This window comes from Citrus clementina, unplaced genomic scaffold (genome assembly GCF_000493195.1).
Source record: "Citrus clementina cultivar Clemenules unplaced genomic scaffold, Citrus_clementina_v1.0 scaffold_9, whole genome shotgun sequence".
In the NCBI taxonomy this organism is placed as follows: domain Eukaryota; kingdom Viridiplantae; phylum Streptophyta; class Magnoliopsida; order Sapindales; family Rutaceae; genus Citrus; species Citrus x clementina.
Window position 1 is genome coordinate 1,000,170 of NW_006261964.1, and position 26,672 is coordinate 1,026,841.

At 33.5% G+C, this 26,672-nt stretch overlaps 3 protein-coding genes across 3 annotated transcripts; 2 read left to right on the plus strand and 1 right to left on the minus strand.

The window, feature by feature from the left end:
- Window positions 1–64: 64 nt before the first annotated feature.
- Window positions 65–8,268, minus strand: LOC18031834 (calmodulin-binding transcription activator 5). Its single transcript, XM_024181173.1, has 14 exons — window positions 8,088–8,268; window positions 7,819–7,881; window positions 7,212–7,337; window positions 6,782–6,897; window positions 6,380–6,468; window positions 6,179–6,224; window positions 4,457–4,586; window positions 4,206–4,325; window positions 4,023–4,081; window positions 3,047–3,454; window positions 1,718–2,415; window positions 1,025–1,571; window positions 516–830; window positions 65–436 (listed from the first exon to the last, which is right to left on the minus strand). The coding sequence occupies exons 2-14, from the start codon at window positions 7,868–7,870 to the stop codon at window positions 389–391; spliced, it is 2,754 nt and encodes a 917-aa protein (XP_024036941.1). The 5' UTR covers window positions 7,871–7,881; window positions 8,088–8,268; the 3' UTR covers window positions 65–388.
- Window positions 8,269–14,501: 6,233 nt separating this feature from the next.
- Window positions 14,502–16,672, plus strand: LOC18031389 (chitinase-like protein 2). Its single transcript, XM_006419359.2, has 3 exons — window positions 14,502–14,937; window positions 15,194–15,353; window positions 15,977–16,672. The coding sequence occupies exons 1-3, from the start codon at window positions 14,553–14,555 to the stop codon at window positions 16,407–16,409; spliced, it is 978 nt and encodes a 325-aa protein (XP_006419422.1). The 5' UTR covers window positions 14,502–14,552; the 3' UTR covers window positions 16,410–16,672.
- A 4,299-nt stretch (window positions 16,673–20,971) lies between these two features.
- On the plus strand, window positions 20,972–24,391 carry LOC18031272 (acetate/butyrate--CoA ligase AAE7, peroxisomal). Its single transcript, XM_006419360.2, has 3 exons — window positions 20,972–21,273; window positions 22,086–22,676; window positions 23,349–24,391. Exons 1-3 carry the CDS (start codon window positions 21,058–21,060, stop codon window positions 24,243–24,245), a joined length of 1,704 nt encoding a protein of 567 aa, XP_006419423.1. The 5' UTR covers window positions 20,972–21,057; the 3' UTR covers window positions 24,246–24,391.
- Window positions 24,392–26,672: the final 2,281 nt, after the last annotated feature.

Consider the following 26,672-nt stretch of genomic DNA (forward strand, 5'->3'; position numbering starts at 1 on the left):
AACAAAGAGAGAGAGAGAGAGAGAGGGAGTGGGCATTTTAGTTTTCAGTCCAACGATGATAACCTGCAGAAAGTTGCACAAAATTCAACTCCCTTATCTTACACCAAGATCGTCTAGCACTCAAAACAACAACCAGGGATCCAAGACCCAAAAGCACAGAAAAGATCCTAGTTTAATTAATATGGACACTGAAACCATGACCCCTCCAAAATCTTAAAACAGGTTGAAAGGGCCATTAGTACACACTTGCCCTAGACATCTACACATGTACATGCTACATAGCTATACATACTTTTTCCGTTGATTGCTCTTTTGTCCCCAGGTGTCATCAACTATAGTTACTTGGTCAGATTCTGAACTTTCAGGATGTCAGAATATCTTCCCGCTGTCAATCAGCCATTTCCATATCTGGGTCAAGTAGCCCTTCATATTCCAGCTGCGCATAGAGCAAAGATTAGATTGGTAAATCAATTCACATTGAATGAAACCATATTAGTTTTCATTTAATTACCCACCTTTGCCTGATCATGAGCCAGCTTCATCCTCCGATATTCTTCTTGTGCTTTCTTTGAACGAAACATGGATTGAACCCGTACAACAGATCTCTCAACACGCTCTTCAGCTTGTTTTCGGCTGGCCCGGTAGAAGTCTTCCTCTGCGTCACCTTCGTGATTTGGATCTGAAACTGCTTCAACTTCAACCCGGTCTACCTGAAGTCCACGGAAACCTTTTCTTTTCAACCGCCAGCGCAGAATTGCTTTCTCAAGCACACCAACTGACCAGAGAATCTTACCATATTGCTTCCTTACTTGGAAGCCCCGGAAAGCAGCCTGCATTAGAATAGTTGCAATTCAGCAAGTCAATGCTGGATCTTTGAAATTGGCGTATCCTAGCTTAGAATGTCAGCATTCGGGAACAATGGGGAGATAAAAAAAGTTCCGTTTTTACCTTTCGTGCACATAACATTCTATAGCTAAACTTGCTAAAATCAAACCAGCTACAAAACAATGCACAGAAGAATTACCTGAATTTTGATAGCCTGACGACGCATATTAAGGAATTCTTTACGCACTTTCCAGGAACGGAACCTATGCTGGATACGAGCAGCAGCTGCCATCTTTTTCCGTACTTCAAAATTCCGAAAGGCATGTTGAATCTTCAATGCAGCAATTATATTTTGTGCTTCCTCCTCTGGACTAGAAAACCTAATTGCTTTAGTCTGTACTTTTAGAGAGTGCTCCCTGAATGCAGCCTGAATTCGTGCTGCAGCTTCAGCAGCTGTCCGGTAAGCTGACAAAGTATCTTTTAGATACACCTCATCCTCAGTGAGGTTCTGTGTGTCTACTGTAATGGTTGAGCCTGTTTGCAGTGAGCCACTAATATTGCCAGCTAAGGTCATGTCATTGAATTGTGCTACTAGAGCCTGTTCCGAAAGAAAAGCCGCTAGGCCGTCAAAACCCTTCTTAGATGCAACATCTGCAGCATTCAATCCTCCAGGATTTTCTGACGTGGGGTCTGTGACCAAGTTTGGCTTTGCTCCTGCTGATAAAAGACCTACGACCATTTTCTCCCTGCAGATGCGTATTTACCATGCTTAAAAGTAAAAGAAAGCAATTGATATACAAGAAGAAAATACCCTTATTTATATAATGCATACAAACTCAACCTAACCAGCTGCATTGATATTTAGTAAATATGATAGCTTGAACTTTCATACCTTCCATAATATGCAGCCCAATGAAGAGCTGTCCATCCATATTTATCTCGAAAATCTAACGACAAGCCTGACCATGAAAATAAAAGAATAGCCCATGTGTATCCAAGCATAGCACACAAATGTATTACTCCTTGACCATGAACATCATATTCAGTGGTCTTACTGCCTTCAACTACTCTTTCCAGCAGCCATTCCTTCAATTTGCTCTTCAAAGTGAGTTCAAAGAAACTGTCTTTTGCTTCTGGCAATGAAGTTCTTTTGTCTCCAATAGACTTAAATAAATACGCCCAGCTATTGGAAATACAAGTGGATTTCGAGGCAAACTTCTTAGCTTCCTTCAGGGAATTTGGCGGCACTTTACTGGATAAAATTTTAAGGCCCTTGAAACTAGAGAAAAGCAGATGAGCTAGCCTCATTTGAACTTGAAACTCTTCCCATTTGGACTTGTCTTCTGAAGAAGCAACTGGCGCATGCAGTTGAGGACTACGATACTCAAAATTTAGAACTTGGCTGATGGGTTTATGGCCATCAAGACTCATATAAAGAAGGAATAATCCAGGAGAATGTGGTGGTAAAAAACAGCGGTACACCCCAGCCTGAACAAACTCCGCAGGCACACGTACCTCGCCACAGACACAGAACATATTGGATTTTGAAAGATGTAAACAATCCTTATGAAAGAATCCAGTGACTAGGATCTGCAACAACAATTAACGGAAGGTCAAGATTTTACAATAAAAACCATAAAAGCATCTATACCCCGATCGGATAGTAGAGGGAGTGGTTTTCAAGCTGCTTTTTTTGTGTTTGGCCACCCCAGTTCGAATCTCGAGGGAGGTAGGGACTAAAAAATTGATTCAGGCTTTGCCCACCATCCAACTTATATATATATATAGTACAGCGAGTGGTTTTCAAGCTGCTTTTTTTGTCTGGCCACCCTAGTTCAAATCTCGGGGGAGGTAGGGCCTAAAAAATTGATTCAGGCTCTGCCACCATCCAACTTTTATATATATATGTATATATGTATATATGTATATATGTATATATATATGTGTATATATGTATATATATAACCATAAAAGTACCAATTAATTGAGCTCAAGAATATTAAGCATTCATGACCAAAACTTTAAAATTGAACTCAGATACTTTCATGAAAACCTTTTCCCCTTGGCAAATAAGAAATGCACTCTCTTTTGGAATTAAACTGATAACCCATCCTATAACTCACTGGCTCTCAGAACCCAATTCCATTCTATTGAGAAAAACTGCCAAAGTAACAAGCACTACACAACACTAGCAGAGGAAAGTAGCAAATGGAATAAAAACCTTTGTCTTTTCATTTGAAAAGGCCCAGGCAGGTGAAACATCTGTTATGCTAAATAAGTGCTCTGGAACAGTAAATTGATGATGACCAGAAGAAATGGAGGGTTCAAGCACAGGGTCATCCACTGAGCCTGGGGAATCAGTCATGATGTAGTTCATCCATTTTCCAAAACTGTCCTGACTCTGCAAGCCATCACCAGCCAAAATGTCCAAGGAATCACCAGTGCACACCTCACCAAATTCATTTCTCTGTGAACTTACACTTGATTGAGTCCCCATTAATTCACTATAAACACCATCCAAATTATTGAATTGAGTGTTATTACTTCTATCAATTGGCTGGCTCAGGCTAGTCAGACAGCCCCCGGAAGAAACTTCAGCATATGAATCATGGGATGGAAAAAAGCTACCCTGCAAAATTGGATTACAGGACTATTTATTTGTGCTAACAAATGACGCAAAATGAAAGTTACTGGAGTAATTTTAACAACATTAAGGAACGCAATATTGTGGCAGAAATTTGTTCAAAGAAGTGTTTATAAGGTGTAGGTCATATGACATCAGTGCCAAAGTTCACCAAACAAACTAATTAAATTGCATATGAGCAAGTACAACACTAGATTACAAAAATCACCATATTAGAATGCAAAAGAACAAAATATAGGATAGTTGTGTTCCAACAACTGGGATGTGAGAACCTTATCAAGACCAATATTGTATAAAACTAACAATCAGTGTTCCCAATGTCAGAGTTGGCAATTTAACACCAGATGAACTAGCCATCTAATAAACATGCTGAAAAAATTATGAAAGGATGACATAAAAATACCATGCTGTTTAATGCTGAGGTCAGAACTACATGAGATCACTAGTGTGCAAAGAAAGAAAATGACAAAAGTGAGGTTAGCAACAAGAAGTCACATGGACTGAAGCAAAAGATCAAAGGAAGAAATTCAGAACCATAAATAATCCAGCTTACATTACTCGCAGCCCCTTTTATTGCAGTGTGATTCTGTTGGTCAAAGTGTGAAAACTTGTCTGCCACCAAAAATTATAAATAACAGATAAATAAATAGAATCAATACATAAAAGAACCTATATAATAACTTCCTGATTAAACATTTAAACTACTTGCTTGCAAAAACTGTCATCCAGTGCTTACCTCCTCTAGGTTCAGTCGAATCATTAGAATCATTTGTAACCACAAGGTCATCCCATTCAAGTGTATTAAGTTCGTGAAGCCTCATTTCATGATTTTGGACTGTTAGACTTTCATTTGGTGCTGTTGGCTCATTAAAAAAAGGGTTAGTTTATTTCCAACATGGCTGACCCAAGAATGCTTATCATATTATAGAAATGCAATTATCAAATTGACATTGCAAATATTAATTGAATTTAGTCTTTTCTGATTACCTTGTAGTTCTTTTCCCCCAGCAGAGTATGCATGACCAGCTCCAGAATTAAATTCTTCTGATAAAAGCAAAGGAGCAGACTGATCTGAGATTGAACTTGAATGTGAATTCGGAGGGGTGGCTGGAGTTCCCTGCAACCATACAATAGTCAGCAAAAATCTAAAATAAGATTCAGGTAAAAGAACAATTTACAAATCAACCTGCTTAGGACTAGCATACTGGGAAGCTCAAAGATATTATGTACACTAGATAATTTTGTCATAGGTTCTAGGGTAATTTAGAGTTAGCCCTCAGATGTTTCGACTGAGTGCAAACCCCTCCCCCCCCCCCCCCCCCCCAATTTTGTTAATTGAGGGTTAAAATTTACCCATAGACATTTTTTTGTTTAAATGACCATATTACCCCTTATTTGATTTGAAATTGAATATACAAATACTAAAATACCCCTTACAATTTATCAACTTTACAATAAGTTTTTGTTTTTTATTTTTTGTTCTGCTTTTAAAAAAAAAAATTGAACTCATCCCAAACCAACAAATACTAAACCTTGAATCTGAAAATGATCAAAGTCGTGACAAATAACCCAATAAAAAATACTCAAATCTCTTCCAGTTCCATCACTTCAAAATCATTATCCATCACCACCTTTTTCAACCAATCAACAAAATAAAACCTCCGAATCCTAACCATTTGACCGTCAAAGCCACCATCCGGCAAGCATAGTTGTTAACTTCTTTAGTTTTTGTGTGAATTAATTTAAGATACATGAATTAATAGGGTCAAAAATTATGTCATTCTGTCATAAAATCAAACAATAAAGAAACAAATACACCCAACCAAACAAACCCAAATTACTAATGAAACCCTAAACAAGAATACCAAGACCCTAAAAAGAATTAAGGGCCGATAGCAGCATCGATTACAGCGGTGATGCGCTAGCGTTGTGCTGCTGCAATCTGGGAGCAGATTGCGAGGCTGTATCGCATCGACACTGCAAAGACGAAGAAGAAGAAGATCGACGCCGCGATGAAGATGAAGAAAAAAATAAAAGAAAATGAAGAAAAAATGATGAAGAGACAAAGAAAAAATGATGAAGAAGAGACAACAAAAAAAAAATAAAAAGAAGAAGATAAAAGAAAAAAAAATGTAAAAAGAGAAATAAATTGAAATTATTAATTTCTTATCAGTGAATTACCCATTTTGCCCTTTCATCACTAGATTAAACTGTCAAATTGACAGAAATTGGGGCACAATGCACATGGTTGAAACAATTGGGTGCATGGTGCACATGGTTGAAACATCTGGGGGCTGATGCTAATTTATTCTTGTTTAGGGTTTCATTAGGTTCTAAAACCTAATTTGTAGTCAAAGCCAGAACCAAGAGCTGAATCTTTAAAGTAGGAATTCTTTGTCTTGACACTATGGATGGTTAATTTCAATGCTTTACACGTGAGTCCGCAGTAAAAAATGCAATGATGCCCACAAAGATAGACAAAGAAAGATGAGCATAAGTAGAACTAGAGACTTTGAATTAAATGTAACTTTGATGTGTTCTCTGGCCATGTCCAAGTAATCATTAAGCTACTACCTACTCGTCTAAATTCAGATAACAGAATAGTAGATCTTCATCATTGGCCAAGAAGAGCCACCAACGCTTCAAACTATAAGGCAGATCATTCAAACACAGCATTAATGACAGCAGATGAGTTATGGTGAAATGAACCTCATGTGTTTCACGATAATGAACGAGGACTATGTTTTCTAGAGTCCTGAAACAAAGAAGACAAGAAACCAAAGGTAAGAAAACCATTGTGTATAAAAAGAAAAAGAGAGAAAGAGAAAATGCATTCTCTTTTACTTCAAAGTATATTACACAGATAACAAGCAAAAAATGCTTCACAAATAAATCCACGAGATCACATACTTATCAAGTAGCCAATAACATCTACGAACAAAGGTTGGGCTATCTTCACCATGCGCATAGTATACATGAATCCTCTCTTCATTGCCAACCTAGACCATGGAACAAAATGAAGATTACATCACATCAGAGCTCCCTGAATTGCATGAAGAATAAGTAACATATTGCTTTAATATTCAGTTCTGCAAACAGATAAATCCCATCACTAGAATTTTCTATGCAAAACCCAATTTAAACCTTGAAAAGTTGCATTATAACTATTCCGCAAAACTAGCTAATCCAAATCTCAAACAACAAACTAAATAACAATCCATCTTCACTAAGCTAGCTAAAGCAGCTTTTATATAGGTCAATTACACATTATAAAGTGCAAAATCCTAGCGTTTTGGTGCTCAAAAACCTTACTTTTAGATGCTCATGAGCTTCCTTAACTGTCTTCCCGTCCTTTTTCTTCTTCCAGTTATGACCATCTTTGCGAAAATTCCTAAGCATCTTGCGGTCAAACAATACAACAGTGCCACCTGTTATTTTTAAAAGAAGACCAATATACCAATATTAGTACTTATCTGTTTCCATCAGTTGATAGACAAAGAAACAATGGAACATAATAGCAAATTTCATCAAATCCAAGTTAGAAATATGCTTCCTACAGCGAGGCTATTAACTATTACACTGTTTATTTGATAGTAAACAAACAAACTCTGCAGCGAGTTCACAAATTCTAAGTATTACATATGGTCGAAATCTCATAGATGCAACTTGACTAGGAATTGCTTCAATCAACAGATACATATCAAAGAGTGCTGATAATAAAAGATTGGAGGACGGTAGTTACTTTTGGGCAAGTTCACTGGCTTTGCATTGATGCTGAAATACTTGCTATTACATAGGATGGCATGAATTTCATTTGGACGAAGCCATCTTGTCTTGGCCTCCTCCATCATATTAGCAACATCCAAATCTGTCACCAAACAGCAAACCAACAAAATCAATTAACAAATTCCCTAAAAACAAGAAGAAATAAAACATAAGCACTGCCAGACAAACATTTGGAAAACCCAACCAACCATTCTAAGAAAAAGCAGCCAGAAACTACATACTCCAAAACACAAAATTAACTTAAATTGACAATTCAAGAGAACTTGCTTCCCTTTGTCATCCTAAACAATTCATGCCAGTAAGCATACTGACAAACCCAGATTATCTTAAATTGAAATTCAGAGTACTTCTCTCGCTCTACAATAGTTCTTTAGCACATCAGGAATATTAATTTTTGTCTTTAGTCCAAAATTTCCTCCCCAAAATTGTCGACATCACTATCGATTCACATTAACCAATTCAAACAACAAATGCTACGCAATTTCTCACACAAAAAACTTCATTTCCACGATCATTCAATAAAAAACGCGGCGTTTTGAAGCATCACGATTCTGTATCCGTACCTTTCAACGTATGGAATCCATGAATCTCTGAGCCGACAAGCAGCTCAGCCATCGCATAAAAACCTGCAAGAGAAAAAAAAAACCGAACACTTAAAACAATTAACGCATGCAAAAACAAAAAAAAAATCAATAATTCAATTATCTCTGTAACACAAATCGATGAATAGACAAACAAATAATTAATTAATTAGTCGATCGATAGATTAGAGACGCGCGATGTAAGAAGAGAGCAAACGCAGTGATAATAATTAAATTAAATTAAACTCAACCTGTTTGTTTTCGGTGATCACACAGAGAGTGCTTTCTGATTTGTTTTATTTATTTATTTATTTATTTCCCTCTCGAATGGAAGTGAAAAAGAAAGAGCTCGGACCAAATGGACTCGATTATAAAATATATAATAAAACTATTTATTAATTTTAATAATTAATTAATGTTTACAGAATTTTCCAAGCAAGGGCAAGGGCAGGGGCCAGGGGTTCAGCAGGGAGGGCTTTCCATTTCATTTGACATTTGGGGGTGTATGCGGGCATGGGTTCTGCTTCTGCAATAATGACTGCTTACGTGGATTGGGCCACTTTTTTGTCCTTGATTTGAAGATGGATAATTTTCAAAGCCTCCCCTGAATTTTGAGGCTTCTGCAAGTGGATCGCTAAGAACGCTTTATTTGTAATAAAAAAAAAAATTCTCTATCATTATTTAAAATTTTTATTGACTAGTGGTTCACTTTAAAAAGAAAATATTGCCCGTGATGGCAATTCACAAAATGACACAGCTAAAAAAAGAATTGAGATTTCTGGCGCAAAAATTACAACTTTATTTATTTTTTTGATATTTTTTATCTCTGTTAATTTCAAATATTTACATTATCATAAATAATTAAGATTATTATTTTATCCTTTTTAAATTATTAATATTTCCTTAAAACCCTAATAAAAAGAAGCTAAAATTGAAGAAAAATAATAACTCTTATTACCAATCCCCATCATTATCCATTGTGACCCCGAGTGCACTCGACCGCTCTCTGACCTTTTAATATTTTATAATAATTTTTTTTTAGGAAAAAACTCTTTTCATTCCTAAGGTTTAATACAATAGCCCATTTTATTCCTATTTTTCAAATAATAACATAAAATATCCTTCCGTTAACTCACCGTTAGTGTAAAGCCGTTAACTAGTAATTAATTGAGGGCAAAATATGATTTTTTATTAAAATGATACAAACTATATTAAAATATATTTTTACACAATTAAATAACACTACAAAGTATGCAAAATTCATTAACTTTTTCTTAAATGAAATCAACGATGATATAGTTTGATATAACCATTGAATAATTGTCATAAGGAACAAATTGTAATTAACACAAGATCTTTATTCTTTAAATCATTGGAAGAAAAACTCAAAAATACCACCAATTTTTATGCGCTTGCATGTGCTGAATATCTTCTTTATCTTCAACTAAATTCAAGTCATTTTACAGTACAATTAGAGAGTATACTTATATGAATAGGAAAATTGTGATATTTTTGGTACTTAGATTTAGGGTTTATAGGGCTTTTATGTCGCTAAAATAGAAAGAAGTGAAAAAAGAATTGCTTGAAATATAAGTTTTTCATCTTTTTCAATATTTCATATTTTAGTGGGATTAAATAAAATCATTTTTAGTTACATGTCAACTTTTATTTATTTTTCTAATTTTCTCTTTGATGGAAAATCCATTTTTACCCTTAATGAATTATTAACAAACGACATTCAACTAACGATGAGTTAACGGAATGATGTTTTGGGCTATTGTTTAAAAAGTAAGGATGAAATTGGTTATTGCATAAAACCCTAGAGATGAAAATGGTTTTTTCTAGGGGTGGCAAAAAAAATCGGGCCGGCCCAAGCCCGCCCGGCCCTCACCCATGAGGGACTGGACAAGGGCCCGAGAAAAAAAGTCCGGCAAAGCCCAAGCCCACTACTTTTTAAAAAAAAAATTATAGATTAGAATAATATAATTAAAATTGAAAAGTAATTTAAAAATAAAAAAGAAAACTTAAATTCTTAACTTATAAATCAATTATGATACTAAATTATCTCTTTTGTGTTAATTAATTAAGAGAACGTTTGAATTAGAAAATCCAGTATTAAAGAAAATTAAAGTTATGAGTTTTTATTTGCTTTATTTATTTTAATTTGAAATATTCATTTTCTTTAATTTATCTATGATTGTAATAACCTGTTGATCATTAATTTATTTCAAATATACAATAATTTAAAAATTTTAAAATAAATAAATAAAGCTCAAGCTCGCCCCAGGCCCGTACACTTAGCTGACAAATGACTTGGACATGGGCTTGAAAAAGCCCGGCCCAGGCCCGCTGTTTGCCATCCCTAATTTTTTCTCTTTTTTTTAATATGATACAATTTAGCTGGTATATTTATAATTAAATTTCAATTTTTGCTTAGATTAATACTATTACAACATGGTTAATCATCTTTCACAAATTTGAAAGAGTATAATCGAATCCAAGTTTCTAAATATCAGCTTCATTCCTCATTAAATTTATTTTTATAATTTCACTTCCGATAACCATTTTTTAATAATCATTCGTCTTTTATGTTAAAATATTTTACCAAAAGAGTACTAAGGTATCGACTTTTAAATTACAATGGTTCAATCTCAATTTTAAATAGATCTCGAATAAATTAACAGCTCTTGTTGTTTTTTTAATTTTTCCTTTTTTCGTTCTTTTTGGGAATTGAAAAGTAATGCTTTGATCGATTCAAAGCAAGTATAAACCATTTACCGTATCTGTTAGAGTTCCACGGCCGGTCACAAAACATCACCCGCACAAAAATAACAATTTGAATAAGATCTCTACAGAACAAAAATAATTATTTTAAAATTAAATTATCATGGTTATGAAATACTTGTACGGGTAAAAATAAATTCTTAGAACGGCCAAAATGTCCCTCTATCATAATTTTTATTTCAATATATTTTTTTCCCAAGGCACTGGAGATATGCAAACTAAGAGGAAAAGTCATGAGAGAAACATTCAAACACACTCTTTTTATCTCGTCACATCTATCATTTTTTCTCAAACTTATTGTGCTCGAGATTCAAACTCATGCAAGATTTGTTCTTATCGATGATTTTCATCCCAGGATCTCCCTTAAACCTCTAATAATGGACCTAATGTTTAACATGAAAAAGACAATTGGATGTTATGTTTAATAAGTTTTGTATTTTTTTTATCTTTTTTTAATTTTTAATAATTATTGGTTGAATTAGTCGACACATCCTTCTTTTTTAAAATGGAGGGATTGCATCTCCCAGTAAAAATAATTATTTTTATTTTTTTCAATTGTATAAATTTGATTGCGTATATTTATACTGTGTGTTGGGCTTTAATTGTATTGTATATATAATATTTTAAATAAAAACTTTGAAAAAAAATCATAAAGACTAGACTTCCATTAAAATTTGGCACTGACATAGTTATCGTGAAAAATAAATAATTAAAGATTGAAACTGAACTACCACGTTATTTATTACATGAAACTCGTTGGTGAAGAAAATTGTCCAATAAAGTTAATTAATTTATTTTAATTTTATTTAAAGATATAGGAGCGGACAAAAATTAAATTAGACTTTCTAACCATCCCTAATTTTTAGAATTCAAACTCAAATGACTAAATAAAATTACTTAAAAATCATCCCGGGGACCATTAAGAAAAATCTTATATTTTACAACAAACGAATGATAATTAGGTAACATGTGTACAAGGGAATTGGATCCACCCTTCTGACAACGTAATGATAGACTTTTCAAAATTGAGGATACATAGCACACTCATTCACAGACATCAAGCTCTCGGACAAGACAAAACGTGATTCGATTACATGTCGGCGAATGTGAATCCGCCAGCAAAAAAACGAAAAAAACCAAAAAAAAATCCACGGGAAAGTTGAAGTCACATATCAAATCAGGACGCCGTGCTGCATGTCCCATGACCCCCGTTTCCATCTTTTTTTTTTTCCCACCATTTTTCTATTGGTTTTTTTTCATGCCTTCAACTTTGGAGTTCGTTTTATTCTTCTTCTTTTTGGGAATTAAAAAGATTAAGCATTGGATTAGCGACACGTCTCTCGATTCACGATTATCAACTAAACATCGTTTGAAATCCAATTTGATTCTCTCTCTCTCTTTAAGATGACTTGAAAGTTCAATCTATAATTGAGCTGGCTTGAAATTATTGTGCCCGTAGAAGTCCAATCAATAGTCATTTTCAACTACAACGTATGTCGATGGTACAATTACAACATCCTCTTTTTAAGTATTCAAAAATAGTCGATGGTAGCACAGCCAAAACATTTACACTTGGTGCAAACAAGAATTACTTCTGTCAGTCAAGTTGAATTTCTGGGGGGAGAAGACTTTTCCACAGGACTAATGACGCGTGTGGGCCTCTTTTCATTTTTTTTAAGATTTACGAGGTGAAACGCTTTACTTGGAACGGAGACGGGTCAAATTCAGAGACGATGCGTTCTTTTGTTTCTCTAGCAATTTTCTTGCGTAAAACGTGTGAACTGATGGATACGGCCGGGCTGTGATCGTGCATGCATTTGTCTGTCAATGGAAGGACTGAAAGCGAAACAAATCAAATTTGCATTTATTGTTGCTGCCGATGGATTAGCGCGTTCGTTTCATCAATCGCAAATTCCATGCGGAAGTCGAGTTTCTCGGAAGGTGGCCTAGCCCAGTCCGAGGTTGAGTGACTCTTCTGGGCCCATCTTGCCCAACTATTACTAGACGCCCAATTAAGATCCCTTGTATATAGAACATAGATCCGCGACGTCTTGGCAAGCGGCAACATGTTAAAATCGAAGAAATTCGTAGACAATTAGACGACAAGCCATTATATAAGATTAATTGATAGACGACCTGTCGGCTTTATAGACATTCAACTTCAAGACCGTTGCTGCATTTTCCTCCAATGTTTAGTACTCATTCGAACGTCTATCAAACGCCAATCTGTTTTTATCAAATATGTTGAAGAAGTGAACTGCAAATCTGAAGTTGTAGTTGGATACGACATGTCAGTTTAGATATTCTGAACTGGATGATATGTCGGTTTTGTGACACTGGTGAGGCGTATGACGAGCCTGGTGGATCAGCCGAATAAGTAAGTTGAGCACGTGATATTGCACATGCTTTACTTATCCTAAAACGACTGAAGAAGGCTGCGTTTTGAGTGAAGCTTTTACACGTGTGCTGAAACCAGTTTAAAAGGCTGTTAATGCTGTTAAGATCAGCGGGAAATTTCTGGGTTTTGTTAGCAACAAACCCAGGTCTGGTAAGCTGGTTTCTGGGGGTGGTTGCTAGGGCAATTCAGGCGTGTATATAAGCTGTCCTTGCTTCATTATTGAGTCGATTAAGAGGGTGATAGCTTCTTAAATATCTTGTATCTTGTAAACACCGAATTAGTAAAGATTTACTCCTCTCTTTCACAGTGGATGTAGGTCACTTAGTGGCTGAACCACTTAACTCATTTGTGTTGATTGTTCCTCTGTTTTTACTTTCTTTGATATTTTGTGGTTCTTGCTAAGATTGTTCTACGTAGCATTGGTTGATCTTGATTTGTTCTTTGATTAAAGCTAAAGTCGAGTGGGTCTTGGGGGATTGAGATTGGTTTATTTGTTGGTCTTGATCCAACAAAATACTTGTGGTAAATCTGAATTTATATATACAAATGACAATTTCGTTTCAACATCTAATTATAAGTGCTAACTTTGTTATTGTAAAATGAAAAAAAAAAATCTAGAAACTAGTATTTCTATTACGTTTCTTTTAAGATTAACTTACAAGTTAAATACCAAACGAGTATTTATAAGAATGGTTCCTTTGGCTATATTTTTGGTAGACTCTTTGGAGATGTTCTAATGGATCTTTGATTGCTGAGGGATATGTTAGATAGACTCTTGAGTTATGTTATAAATTGTATCAATTTAAATTTTTTTGCTAGATGTCTGATTTTAATTATTGTTCGTGTCTTGAGTAATATGATAATTCGAAAAGCAACCGCAGCAAAAACTTGTTTTACTTTATGAAAATAGGTAGTTATATTTTTATGTGATGAAAATTGGTGTGCACCGACTAGAAAATGACGAGCAATTGCTGCCCAAGTGATGGGCAAATCACGAGAAGTGGTGAATAATCAATGAGAAATTAAACAGCAATTGACAAACATACAAAAAAGAAAAAGGAAAAAAAAAAAAAAAGAGCCATGATGAGGAATTTTGAATAGAAGAAATGAAAAAGTAACAAGAAAGTAACAAGTGATGGAGCAAATATTTAACTTTGGTTTGCGCTAGCTTTTCGTAAAATAATTTGAACATAGACTATAAAACACATTTTAGGATTTTAAAGCTATATAAATTGAATTTATTTTATTTAATTCCCATAAAAAGAATTATTCATAACTCTTTCAACCCCATTATTTATTCAAGTATTTCTTTGCTTACACCTTACGAAGATGACAAATTAAGCAACAAAAATCATCCTCCTCTCCAACTCTGAAAAGCCTCCTTCTCCTAACAAAAAGTTGCACTTTCACTTTCCATTCCTTCATCACTCACACATGTATATAAATGACATTCGTTTCTTCACTTCTCATATCAACCACCAGGAAATTAAATTTCTAAACGTAGCTCATTTAATTTCCTCCCATTCATTTAGCTATGAAGCTCAAATGGCAGCTAGTACTTTTTGCAACCGCAATTTTATCAGTGGTAGTCATTGTGCATGGCGATGAATCTTCAGTGAAGCCATTAGTGAAGATTGTGAAGGGCAAGAAATTATGTGATAAAGGGTGGGAGTGTAAAGGATGGTCTGAGTACTGCTGCAATCAAACGATATCCGATTACTTTCAGACTTACCAATTTGAGAACCTTTTTACAAAGCGTAACACCCCTGTGGCTCATGCTGTTGGGTTTTGGGACTACCATTCTTTTATAACCGCTGCTGCTTTATATCAGCCTCATGGGTTTGGTACCAGTGCAGGAAAGCTCATGGGTCAAAAGGAAGTTGCTGCTTTTCTTGGCCACGTTGGAAGCAAAACCTCGTGTAAGTTCACAGCTTTGAGTTTCTAAAATTCGATCTTGAGGCTGGATAATTTTCTCTAGGGACAATACGATGTTAAATTATAACTAGAGATCATCGAACGTTATCTAATCTCAACTATAATATGTATTTTAAAATGTGTAGAGGTTTGCATAGATCTATTATTAGGATCTTTGTTTGATTTGTGTTTGGGATTAATTGATATATTTATGTTTAATTACGAGCAATGTTAGTGATTGATTATAACAAATTCTCTCAGGTGGGTATGGAGTGGCAACTGGTGGACCATTGGCTTGGGGTCTATGCTACAACAAGGAGATGAGTCCTAACCAGATATACTGTGATGATGACTTCAAATACACATATCCTTGCACTCCTGGAGTTTCATATCATGGCCGCGGTGCCTTGCCCCTCTACTGGTGTGTATATCATTCTCCATCTCCATAAAGTTAAATAACCTTAATTATCTGAGTTTCTCTAGCAAAATATAAATTATTGGTCGGTGAGCCGGTGGATATTTAGATAAGAAAGTAGATATAATTAAATATTAATAATACAATTTCATCCAATCAAGAGAAAATCCTAAATGAATCTCCATAAAATTAATCTATTATTTTACAAACTTGTAATATTAATCACCTGATAATTAATGATTTTAGCAATAACAAATAAATTATATGTGTTGATTAGTTCAACTAGTAAAACTTTTTGAAATCACGAGGAACTATTCTTGTTTCAAACTTCAAACCCCGGCCCGCTCTCAGGAATGTTAAAATTGAAAACGAGATATTTTTACTATATTTATGCTTATTATGAGCTTCAATATTCCTTTCTTCAAAGCAATTTCACAGGTGACTTGTTATTCAAGAAGAAATTGTATAACTACGTTAAACCTACCAACTTAAGTGGTACGGTAGGTGCTGTGTAAAATCAATCTTTGCTTGGAAGTAAAGTAAATCTTTAGACAAAGAACCCTAATCCCTCTTGACAACTATCACCTTCAAAATTTTTAAGGATATTTGTATTTTCTTCTATGACACAGGAACTACAACTATGGGGAAACAGGAGAAGCCCTAAAAGTTAATCTATTGAACCACCCAGAGTACATAGAAAACAATGCGACCCTAGCCTTTCAGGCAGCAATGTGGAGGTGGATGACTCCAGTGAAGAAGCATCAGCCGTCGGCGCACGACGCGTTCGTTGGTAACTGGAAGCCTACCAAGAATGACACATTGGCCAAAAGGGTGCATGGATTTGGCACCACCATGAATGTTCTTTATGGTGACCAAGTTTGTGGCAAGGGTGATGACGAGTCAATGAACAACATGATCTCACATTATCTGTACTATCTTGATTTGATGGGCGTTGGCCGTGAGGAAGCAGGTCCGAATGAAGTGCTTAGCTGCGGGGAGCAGGAGCCGTTCAATCCATCATCTCCTTCATCATCATCGTCATCCTCTTCTTTATCTTCTTGAGCGATTCATTTTTTTTGAGATATGCATTATATAATATGCATATATATAGTGAATGAAAAATATTAACATCAAGTTTGATGTTGTGTGATCATCATGCTTGACTGCTATATGTGTTATTGCATGTTGATTTTGCTATTATTGCCTTTTGTTTTGTTGTTGCCGTGTAAATTTTGAGATTATGTGAAACTTTATAAAAAATCATGAAATGGAAATTACTCCCACCTCTGTCATCTGAAAAAATTCATCTAATAATAAAAATCAGTCCCACCTTTTAATTATATTCTTATTTATTAATTACTAAATATATCTATGTATAGGTCACTAGGTTTATAGCTCAATGATAATCCACGACCCTTAACATTTTGTTGAAGGAATGATTCAACCACTTTATAAGGTTATTTTTTCTTTATTTTTTTAATAAGATAAACATCTCCTTGCATATGCATGAAAGTAAATTTTTTAACACAAATAAAATTTTATTTTGCTTTCTATTAATTATTTGAAAGCAAATATGATCTCATTATCCTCCCAGTGTATTTGGGATGTATAAGTTATTTAGACCGAGTTGTTTCTGCAAATATAGATTATATTGAAAAAAAAATCAAATACATATTGTTTACAGCCAAGCTCAAATTATGTGAGAATTTGTTTGAAAAGTTGTATACTACTACAACACACACTAAGGTAGTGTTTATATTTTAGATTGGAGTGGAAATTATGAGAAGTGAGAATCTAAGGATTGGGAGTGTGAAGAGGGAATGAGAATAGATTGTTTATTTACACTGGAATGGAAGCATGAAATGGATATTATAATCCAATTTATGTGTTTACTTTGTCTTGCATTGGGAGTAAATATTTTTAAATTATAATTTTACCCTTATTTAAAGAATTGTAGTTTTTAATTACAAAGTTAATAAAAAATATATTTGATGATTAAATTTTTTTTATTATATTTGTAAATTTATGATAATTATTAATATTCTTAATTATGTACGTCACAAATTTTTATTAATTTTAATTATGTAACTTAAAAACTATTGATAAGGGCAACATAAATGAAACATTTTTAGTACAAGTACAAAATTAATATTTTCTTAGAATAAACTATTTATTATTATTATTATTATTATTAAATAATATTAAATAAATATAATACTATTATTTTTAAATAAATACACTAATATTAAATTTTCAAATAAAGATAACATATAGTAATATTATTAATTCTCTATTAATATAATAATATTGTTTTTAAATAATTTTAACTTAAAATCAATGCAAATTATTATTTAGTTAAATATAATGATATTATTTATTAAATTTAATTATATTAAATTTCATAAAAGGAGGGTAAAAAATGAAGAGGTGGGACTGGGAATCCCATGAGAGTCCCACTCCCACTCCCCACTCCAAAAGTGAGTGAGGTTTACGGAGTAGAATTCTTAATCCTCCTTTAAAATATGTAATTAAACACTAAAATGGGAGAAATTAACATTCCTCACTCCCACTCCAAAAGTAAACACAACATAAATTCTTTTAGTAGCTCTATGATTAGTTAGGCTTTTTTATAATTAAATAGGAGGCAAAAAAATGAGTAAATGGTGGGTTTCTTTTCTTTTGTAAAGAACTAATAAATGAACCTTTAGGCTTATTATTTGTAGGTCTATAAGTTCCTGCAAAGACCTATCTAAACAAATGCTTTAGAGATTGAATAGAGTTTTTGACTCCCCTAATTTTTTTCATAAAACTTTTTTTAATTAAAATTACTTAAATAATAAAAGTATAATTGATTTATTTCTTTTTTAAAATGAGAATTCAATTAAACACATAAATAAATTATTCTTTAAAAATTACACCCACCCCATTTCATAATTTATATTGTAATTTTAATCTTAATTAAAAATATTTTTGTTGAATTTAATATGTGGATTTGTATTTTATAAAGTAATATTATTATTTTACCACATAATATTTTCTTATATATCACCATACCTCTAAATTTTTCTAACAACTATTTTTTTTTCTCACTTAATGTTTTTAGCTTTTTATCATTTTACCACCAAACTATTCACACCATTAATAAATTGCTGATGTCACTGAGGTACTTTAAAATTTTCAATATATTCAGTATTTAAGAATTTCACAAGGTATAATATCTAAAATTTTATCAATAATTATTCAATAATGTTGCGGATGTCAATATTTGAGTCTCAATTTGAGTATGAATGTCATGTGTCACTCATCTATTAAAACAACTCAAATGTCACCATCTTACCTATTTAAAATAAATAATTTATTAAAACTTTTGATATCCACTTTATAATTACGCAGTTTGAGTATCTAAATCAAATTATATAGAACTCGGCCTCGAGTTCTAATGGACTCAGTCTTCTCTCTCAATTAAGAATAATTAAGTGCAGTCCATTACAATCTTTCTCGCTTACAAAAATTGTGAATGTAGCAGATGTCCCTAAAAAATTAGAGAGAACAAGCAATCTGGGCAATGATGGTTGTAATATTAGTAATTGTCTGTAGTAATAGCAATTTGTAACTATTGATTGTATTATCAATGTGAAAAAAAAGATTCGATTACATAGAGAATTCAATTTATTCAAATGATCACTATCCACCTATGTGAAAAAGGGAAAGAGAAAAAAAAGAAGATGACAAATTTATCAATAAAAATTTCCCATTAACTTAAAAATAATGATTTTTTTTCTTAAATTTCTTGTTATCATACATTTATAATCAAACTAATTTATTTTTATTAGGTGGGACAATATATGTCATTATCCTCCACCAATCACATGATGGTCTTGTTAGGTTAATGCCATTCGTTGGTAAGTACGCATCTTTTATATATATATAAATGTTCCAGTCCAAAATTTTAAAATGCGGGAAAGTGCGAGAAAGCTTTAAAAGTAGTTTTAAAGACTTAAAACTGTAAACCTTTAAAATAGTGCGGTTTTAAAGTTTTTCTTAATTTTTCAGTACTTTAAAATTTCTGACCTGAAAGTTACTATACTAGAGAGAAATCTACCTTCACTTTTAATACTAAAAAAAGATATATTTTATTCTAAATGTAAATAAACAAATAAACCCTGCTAAAAAGGGAATCGAATCTCAGCACAAAGTTTTTGGGCATATAGGTTGCTAATGAGCCCATATTTTAATTCTGATCCGAGATCGCGACAACTGATGGCCAAGTAAGTAAAAGCTCTTTTCATTGGAGAATTTGAAGCTGAATTGTCCAACTCGGGCAATTAAAGTTTGTTTACGCTCCTTTTTTTTGTCTGATAAAAGTCGTGTTTATGTTTGATTCGATTTTTTTATTCAACATCAGAACAAGTTCCCATAAGCTTGCTTCTGATTGTAGGAAAATTTGTGATTCAATTAAAAGAGAGAAGAAAAAGGACAGTAGTGCCGTTGAATATTTTGATACCATCTCACGATTAATTCAATAAACATTTGACTTTTTGCATTGGATAAAAATATATTAAGGCAAGTGCATATTTTTATCTTTATAAAATAATTAAAATCAAATTTGAATTTGGATACATCTTCTGCAGTCTAATGTCTGGATTAGACGTATTCCCTCTAATGAATAAAAGATCCCGTCACAATTTGATTATTTTTAAACTACAGTTCAAAATTAAAAGGGATTTATTTAATAAATAAAGAATATTAATCCAAATCGGCATCCAAAGCATTCAATGAACATTGAGCAGGTGTCGTACGGTCATACCTTAAACTACCAGATAATAACACCGTGACGTAAGCTTCTTTTAATGACGCTACGCTGCGGCGGCTAAGCTTCGCTCAAAATCACCGTCAATTGTTTTTGGGACTGCTGCGCTGCGGCCGGGTACACATAACTACCGAACGAAGGTGCACATGTTATGATTTAAGTGTGGATAATAAGATAAGGATCCTCATTTTCTGACCTATTCTCAAATAAGGGGGTAGTTTCTTCATCTATTTCGAGAATGTATTATAGGTCACTAAAATGACCAAAGTGCCCTTGTGGTGTTAGATTTTTCCACGAATAAATATAAGGTAACCTGAAAATTATAGGATGATAATCGACTCATATAGTAAAATTTATTCAATAATATTAGAAGTTTCAAATTTAAATCTCGTTTATTTGAGTTGGGTGAAAATCTTTTTTTTTTTCATAAGATGAGCATATTTGTTGATTTGAATTAATTTAAATTGATTAAATTTAAGTTAAAGACCGATTTTAATTTAATTGAAAGTTTATGGACATATCAATTTTGATTTAGTTTGAGTCTTCAAAGAATGAACCAAAAATAATAGAAGTGAAAGAAATTGATGGAACTAATTCTAACTAAGAAGGAAAAGAAAACACTAATGCGAATTTTTGTCGTAAAAATTAGAGAGCAATTTGATTAAAATAGAAAAAGTATCCGCAAATTCGACAATTTATTAAAAGGTTAGGGATTAAGGTGTTATTAGCCATTATTAATCATTTTTCGCCTTTTTCAGAAAGCTCGTGAGTATAAATGGAAACTCGTCGTTCTAGTTCATTTCGGCAAAACTCTGGATGTTATAGAGAGAGAGAGAGAGAGAGAGAGAAGAGAGAGAGAGAGAGTAGTGGGCTAGTGGCTGGCGCTGAAGAAGATAGAAGATGTCGATGGCAAAAGGCATAGACGATCTTCCGAAGAACGCGGCAAATTACATGGCACTAACGCCGCTGTGGTTCCTAGATAGAGCGGCTACGGTGCATCCTACCAGAACTTCCGTGGTCCATGGATCCACGCGCTACACGTGGCTCCAGACTTATCAACGCTGCCGTCGTTTGGCCTCCGCACTGTGTAAACGCTCCATCGGCCTCGGTTGCACGGTATAAAGTTCTTATACACACACATACTTAACATCATACATGTGCACGTACATCGTCAAGAAGCAATAAACCCGTTCGTATATTTGTTTTGAATGTTTATGGATAATTAGATTTTAAGAAGAGATAAACTGTATTAAGCGTCCAGACTATAAAGACTATATTACAGTCAGTAGACCGTAAAATGATATCAAAAAGTGTTTTCGGATTTGTTTTATTTGAAAAAAAAGCGTTTTTTTTTTAGTATGTATTTTTATTTTTAGAAAATTGTTGCTAACTTTATTGAAAATGGAATTGAGTGATGATATTATGCTGGCCTATTTTCATTTTATTAAAATTTCTCGCTTGATTTGCCATATCACTTTACTAAATCATTTTGTGTGCAATAACTATCTAATAAATTGTGAGGAAGAGTAGTATCTGTTAGAGTTTTTATTTTTGAAACTCAGCCCTGTTTCTATTTCTTGTATCGCTTATTTCCGCATTTCGGCACAAATTTAGTTACCGTTTTGGGTGCTTGAAAATTCTTGTTCAGCTCTTTTTGTCCCATTGATTTGTGTACTTGATATTTGACTAGCATTAGACATGTAGAATTTTAGCAATTCTTTAATCGGTTTTGGTTCTTATCCTCGCTCTGACTTTAAAAAGTGACAAGAAGTTCGAATCCACTAAATTTGTGTAGAATTTTTAGGTAGAAAGTATATTATGGCTGGATTATAATGGGTTTGCTGTGTTCAGTTTGTTTCATACTACTTTATGCTGATTTGGATGCTGATCATCGGTTAAATGTTATCTTTTCTGTTTTTTGCTGGCAGGTAGCAATAATTGCACCAAACATTCCTGCAATATATGAAGCTCATTTTGGAGTTCCAATGGCTGGAGCTGTGTTAAACGCTGTCAATATTCGTCTAAATGCACCAACTATTGCCTTCCTTCTAGGTCATTCAGCTTCTGCTGTAATTATGGTGGACCAGGAGTACTTTAAGTTGGCAGAAGAAGCTTTGAAGATCATGGAAGAGAAAAGCAATGGCAGATTTAAGCCTCCGCTTTTGATCGTGATAGGTGATGAAAGCTGTGATCCTAAGGATCTGAAATATGCTTTAGGAAGGGGGGCCGTTGAGTATGAGAAGTTCCTTCAAACTGGGGACCCGCAATTTGATTGGAAACCCCCGCAAGATGAGTGGCAAAGCATTGCCCTGGGATATACTTCAGGTACAACAGCTAGTCCTAAGGGTGTGGTGTTGAGCCACAGAGGGGCATATCTCATGTCTCTGAGTGTTGCTCTTATTTGGGGAATGAATGAAGGAGCTGTATACTTGTGGACTTTACCAATGTTCCATTGCAATGGATGGTGTTACACTTGGTCACTGGCCGCTCTTTGTGGGACAAACATATGCCTTCGGCAGGTAAATTTGTTAGCTTAGTATATATATTGCATTTCAAACATAACCGGAATCATGCTTATTCCCTTACTATATCTTGATGGTGTTCATGTAATTATTATAACTTCAATGCGACTGCAAATTCATGTTTAAGATAGTGAAGCTTCCAAGATGTGTGCATCTAACTCTTACACCATGGACATAAAATTGGTCTTCTTGCATCAGACATGCTTCCTTTATGATGGTTACCTTCAGCTATATCTTGACCGGGCATGAAAAAAAATTATGTTTTTGGACCATTAACAATGTTTGTAGCTATTGGGTGACGGAATTTCCTGTCTCCAAGTTTTTATTTTTGATAATTTGTGTTTGATTCGGTGGCTGGTTGAAGTGAGTTTTCCCTTCAATGCTGTTGGAATGAGGCTGTATGTTTGAAGTGACTGTCACTTTCAAGTATGCTATGTGTGTGAACTGGGTGATGGGCAGAATTTTTTGAATCCTCCGTCATTCTATTGTAGGTTGATAAATCATAAATGAGCTTAAAGATTAACAGAAGCTTGTTGCTTTCAACTAAATCATTCATTGCTAGGGTTAAACACAGGGTTTAAATACTAGCATGCTGCATTCTTCTCACAAATAAGAACTCACTTGAATGTATTCAAATGCTTTAACTGCGTGTACTTTGTGTTTCCACAGGTAACGGCCAAGGCAGTTTACTCAGCCATAGCCAAGTATGGTGTGACTCACTTCTGTGCTGCACCTGTGGTGCTCAACAGCATAGTCAATGCCCCATCAGAGGACACTATCCTTCCCCTCCCCCATGTTGTGCATGTAAATACAGCTGGTGCAGCTCCACCGCCTTCTGTTCTCCATGCGATGTCTCAAAAAGGCTTTCATGTCACTCACACTTATGGTCTCTCAGAAACCTATGGCCCCTCCACTGTTTGTGCGTGGAAGCCTGAGTGGGATTCATTGCCACCTGAAACCCAAGCACGCATGAAAGCACGCCAAGGGGTCCGCTTTATTGGTTTGGAGAAATTAGATGTCATTGACACTAGAACTCAGCAACCTGTTCCTGCTGACGGGAAAACAATTGGAGAAATAGTGATGAGTGGTAATGTGGTGATGAAGGGTTACTTAAAGAACCCAAAAGCCAACAAGGAAACTTTTGCAAATGGATGGTACCATACTGGTGATCTTGGAGTAAAGCATCCGGATAATTATATAGAAATCAGAGACAGATCAAAGGACATTATCATCTCCGGAGGTGAAAACATCAGTAGCGTGGAGGTAGAGAACATGATGTACTTGCACCCGGCAGTTCTTGAGGCATCTGTGGTGGCAAGGGCAGATGAGCGTTGGGGAGAGTCTCCTTGTGCTTTCGTGACGTTGAAGCCAGAAGTGGATAAATCCAACGAGCAACAACTGGCAGAGGATATAATGAAGTTTTGTCGGGCAAAAATGCCTGCCTACTGGGTTCCAAAGTCAATAGTATTTGGACCATTGCCAAAAACTGCTACTGGGAAGATTCAGAAGCATGTGCTAAGGGCTAAGGCAAAAGAGATGGGACCTGTTAGAAAGAGTAAGCTTTAATCCAATGATGATCACGGAAAAAAAAAAACAAATGCCTCTTGTTTTTTCAATTGCCATTATAGAAGGATTTTAATCTTCAATAGAATAAAGCTGTAAGTTAATACACACTATTTATTCAAATAGCTGCTTGCTCCTTGTTCACACAATTGCTAATTTTCTAGGCTTTACCATTTGGTCTTTGATATTCTTTGCCTTGGTAATATTGAGAAATGAGACTGTGGCTGGAAAATAAAAGGAAAATTTATAGAAAGAGCCTAAATTAGAGCTAATTTAGGAAAGTAACCACTTTTCTTTAGTCCCTACAAATAGGAAGACTTTCTTTTTTTTATTTTTTTCTTTTTTCTTTTTTAGACAATTAAAGTACGGAAAAAAAAATAAGAAAAGAGGTTACATTTGTAATTGACTCCAATTTTAGGCTATTTCAATATTTTTTTCCTCAAAAAATTAGACAAGCGGCCGTTCAGTAAAGTTTTGATCAGGGTTTTATGGGCTAATGGCCCAAGTACGTGCGATGCCCAGTAGCGATGCTGAATTAGGAGACGCTTAAAATGTTATTTTTATTTATTTATAAAAAAATATTACTTTATATAATAATTTATCTCATTATTGGGGGTACATGGTGCATTACATCACCGATGTGGTTCATGATAGATATGTCAATTGGTACTATCATGCAGCGTACGTGTCAAATTTAAATATTGAAATATATCATCTGTCTATTAATCATATTGACCCATTTAACATAATTAATATAAAAATTAAAAATTAAAAATTAACTTAAAAGATAATAAATATATCAATATTATTCTTAAAAACAGGTTATAAAATATAAGTTAGCATGACATAAATAGATTCATAATACAATATGAATATGACACAAATAATTAATTTAGTGTTTAGTATATATATTAGTTATTTTAAACAATATTATCATATATTAATTGATATTCATGTCATAATAATTAATTTATCATATCGTGTCGTGTTAACTCGTTTGTTTATTGTGTTAATATTTGACAATACAAATATTGAAAAATTGTGTTGTATATGTATTATATAATCTTGATGTGACCTATTTTGCTATCTCCAGTTTATGAAACAAATTTACCGGATTCATACATTTTATAAATAATTATACATATGAGCTTTGATGTGGGGATCAACTGTTGGTCAATTTTTAATTCATAGTCGTGAATAAAATTTTTGTTTTAATAATTTTTAATAGTAAATTACAAATTTATCAATATTAGAATTAGAAATTTACTAAAAGTTTTAAAATCATATATGTGATATTGTGATATTGCATTTCAAATATTTAAATTCAAGTGTCTACTTTGTTTTTACAAAATACAAACTTACATAAACAAAATTGATGTAAGTCTTGACAATTGACAACTTAGCTTAATTTGATCCATAAGTTCGTTGGTGGTAACTGATTATGTAAAAAGATCTAGAATTCTCTAAATTTGAAGTTCGAATTTTATTTTAATTTTTTTTAATTAAGACTTTTAAGAGAGCATAAAAGGTCAATTGACAATTATTTTTTTATATATTTTTTTTTGGAGGGTAAAACTTATCTTTCACAAAACTTCAAGCTTTGTTATTCTCTCTCTTGCACATTTCCCCTACGCAAATGCTGACGTTGGCTATTAGATTCTCATAAGGCCCACAGGGTTTTTTTTTTTTTTTGAGAAAAGGCCCACAAGGATTAGATTAGTTCACACCTGCAATTATTTCTCTTTCATAATTAGAAGCTTTTTTCTAAGCCCGATTGCCTGAACTAATTACCTCAATTGCCTAATATCGAAGCAAAAGTCTGTTTTTCAATTGTAAAGAACAATTTTTCAAGAACTCACCTACGTTCCAAGTTTGGATTTTAATGTGTGTGTGAATTAATAAAAAATATGAAAAGAAACTAACATTGCCTAATATGCATAATAACAAAATTGTTATCGGATTAATCATTTAACATGACACGTACGTGATTCAACAATACCTCACAAAATTGTTATCGAATTAATCACACGTATGGACTTTATATTTTAAGAAACTATTTTTTTTTTAAACAAACTAATGAATGTAACAATTTTCTTTGTAAAGAAGAGAGTAATAAAATTTTCCATCTACTATTTTTAAGATTATAAGGTTTTTAATAAAATTAAAAGGAATACTCAAAATCAAAGATTCTAAGTAAATAATTAAGTTTTTTTTTAAAGAAACTAGAAAGAAAAAGATTTTTTTTTCTTGGAAAGACTAATAATGAACAAATTAATGGTTAGAAAATATTATTAGTTATATCTTTTTAACACTAAGATTACAAAATACATATTTTTTTTTTATAAAAAATAATTATTACTTGTAAGATAATTATTAATTAGAAAAATGATTAATAGGCTTTCCTACAATAAGTAATTTTTTTTTAAAAAA

Bases quoted from the DNA above. Each gene is read 5' to 3' on its own strand.
- LOC18031834 (XM_024181173.1), bottom strand. From the start codon at position 7,870: ATGGCTGAGCTGCTTGTCGGCTCAGAGATTCATGGATTCCATACGTTG. The intron at 3,455-4,022 runs GTAAGCTGGATT...CCAATTTTGCAG, and splicing joins TAAAAGGGGCTGCGAGTAAT to GGTAGCTTTTTTCCATCCCA. The intron at 831-1,024 runs GTAATTCTTCTG...ATTCTAATGCAG, and splicing joins GTCAGGCTATCAAAATTCAG to GCTGCTTTCCGGGGCTTCCA.
- LOC18031389 (XM_006419359.2), top strand. From the start codon at position 14,553: ATGAAGCTCAAATGGCAGCTAGTACTTTTTGCAACCGCAATTTTATCA. The intron at 14,938-15,193 runs GTAAGTTCACAG...AAATTCTCTCAG, and splicing joins CGTTGGAAGCAAAACCTCGT to GTGGGTATGGAGTGGCAACT. The intron at 15,354-15,976 runs GTGTGTATATCA...TCTATGACACAG, and splicing joins GGTGCCTTGCCCCTCTACTG to GAACTACAACTATGGGGAAA.
- LOC18031272 (XM_006419360.2), top strand. From the start codon at position 21,058: ATGTCGATGGCAAAAGGCATAGACGATCTTCCGAAGAACGCGGCAAAT. The intron at 21,274-22,085 runs GTATAAAGTTCT...TTTTGCTGGCAG, and splicing joins CCATCGGCCTCGGTTGCACG to GTAGCAATAATTGCACCAAA. The intron at 22,677-23,348 runs GTAAATTTGTTA...GTGTTTCCACAG, and splicing joins CAAACATATGCCTTCGGCAG to GTAACGGCCAAGGCAGTTTA.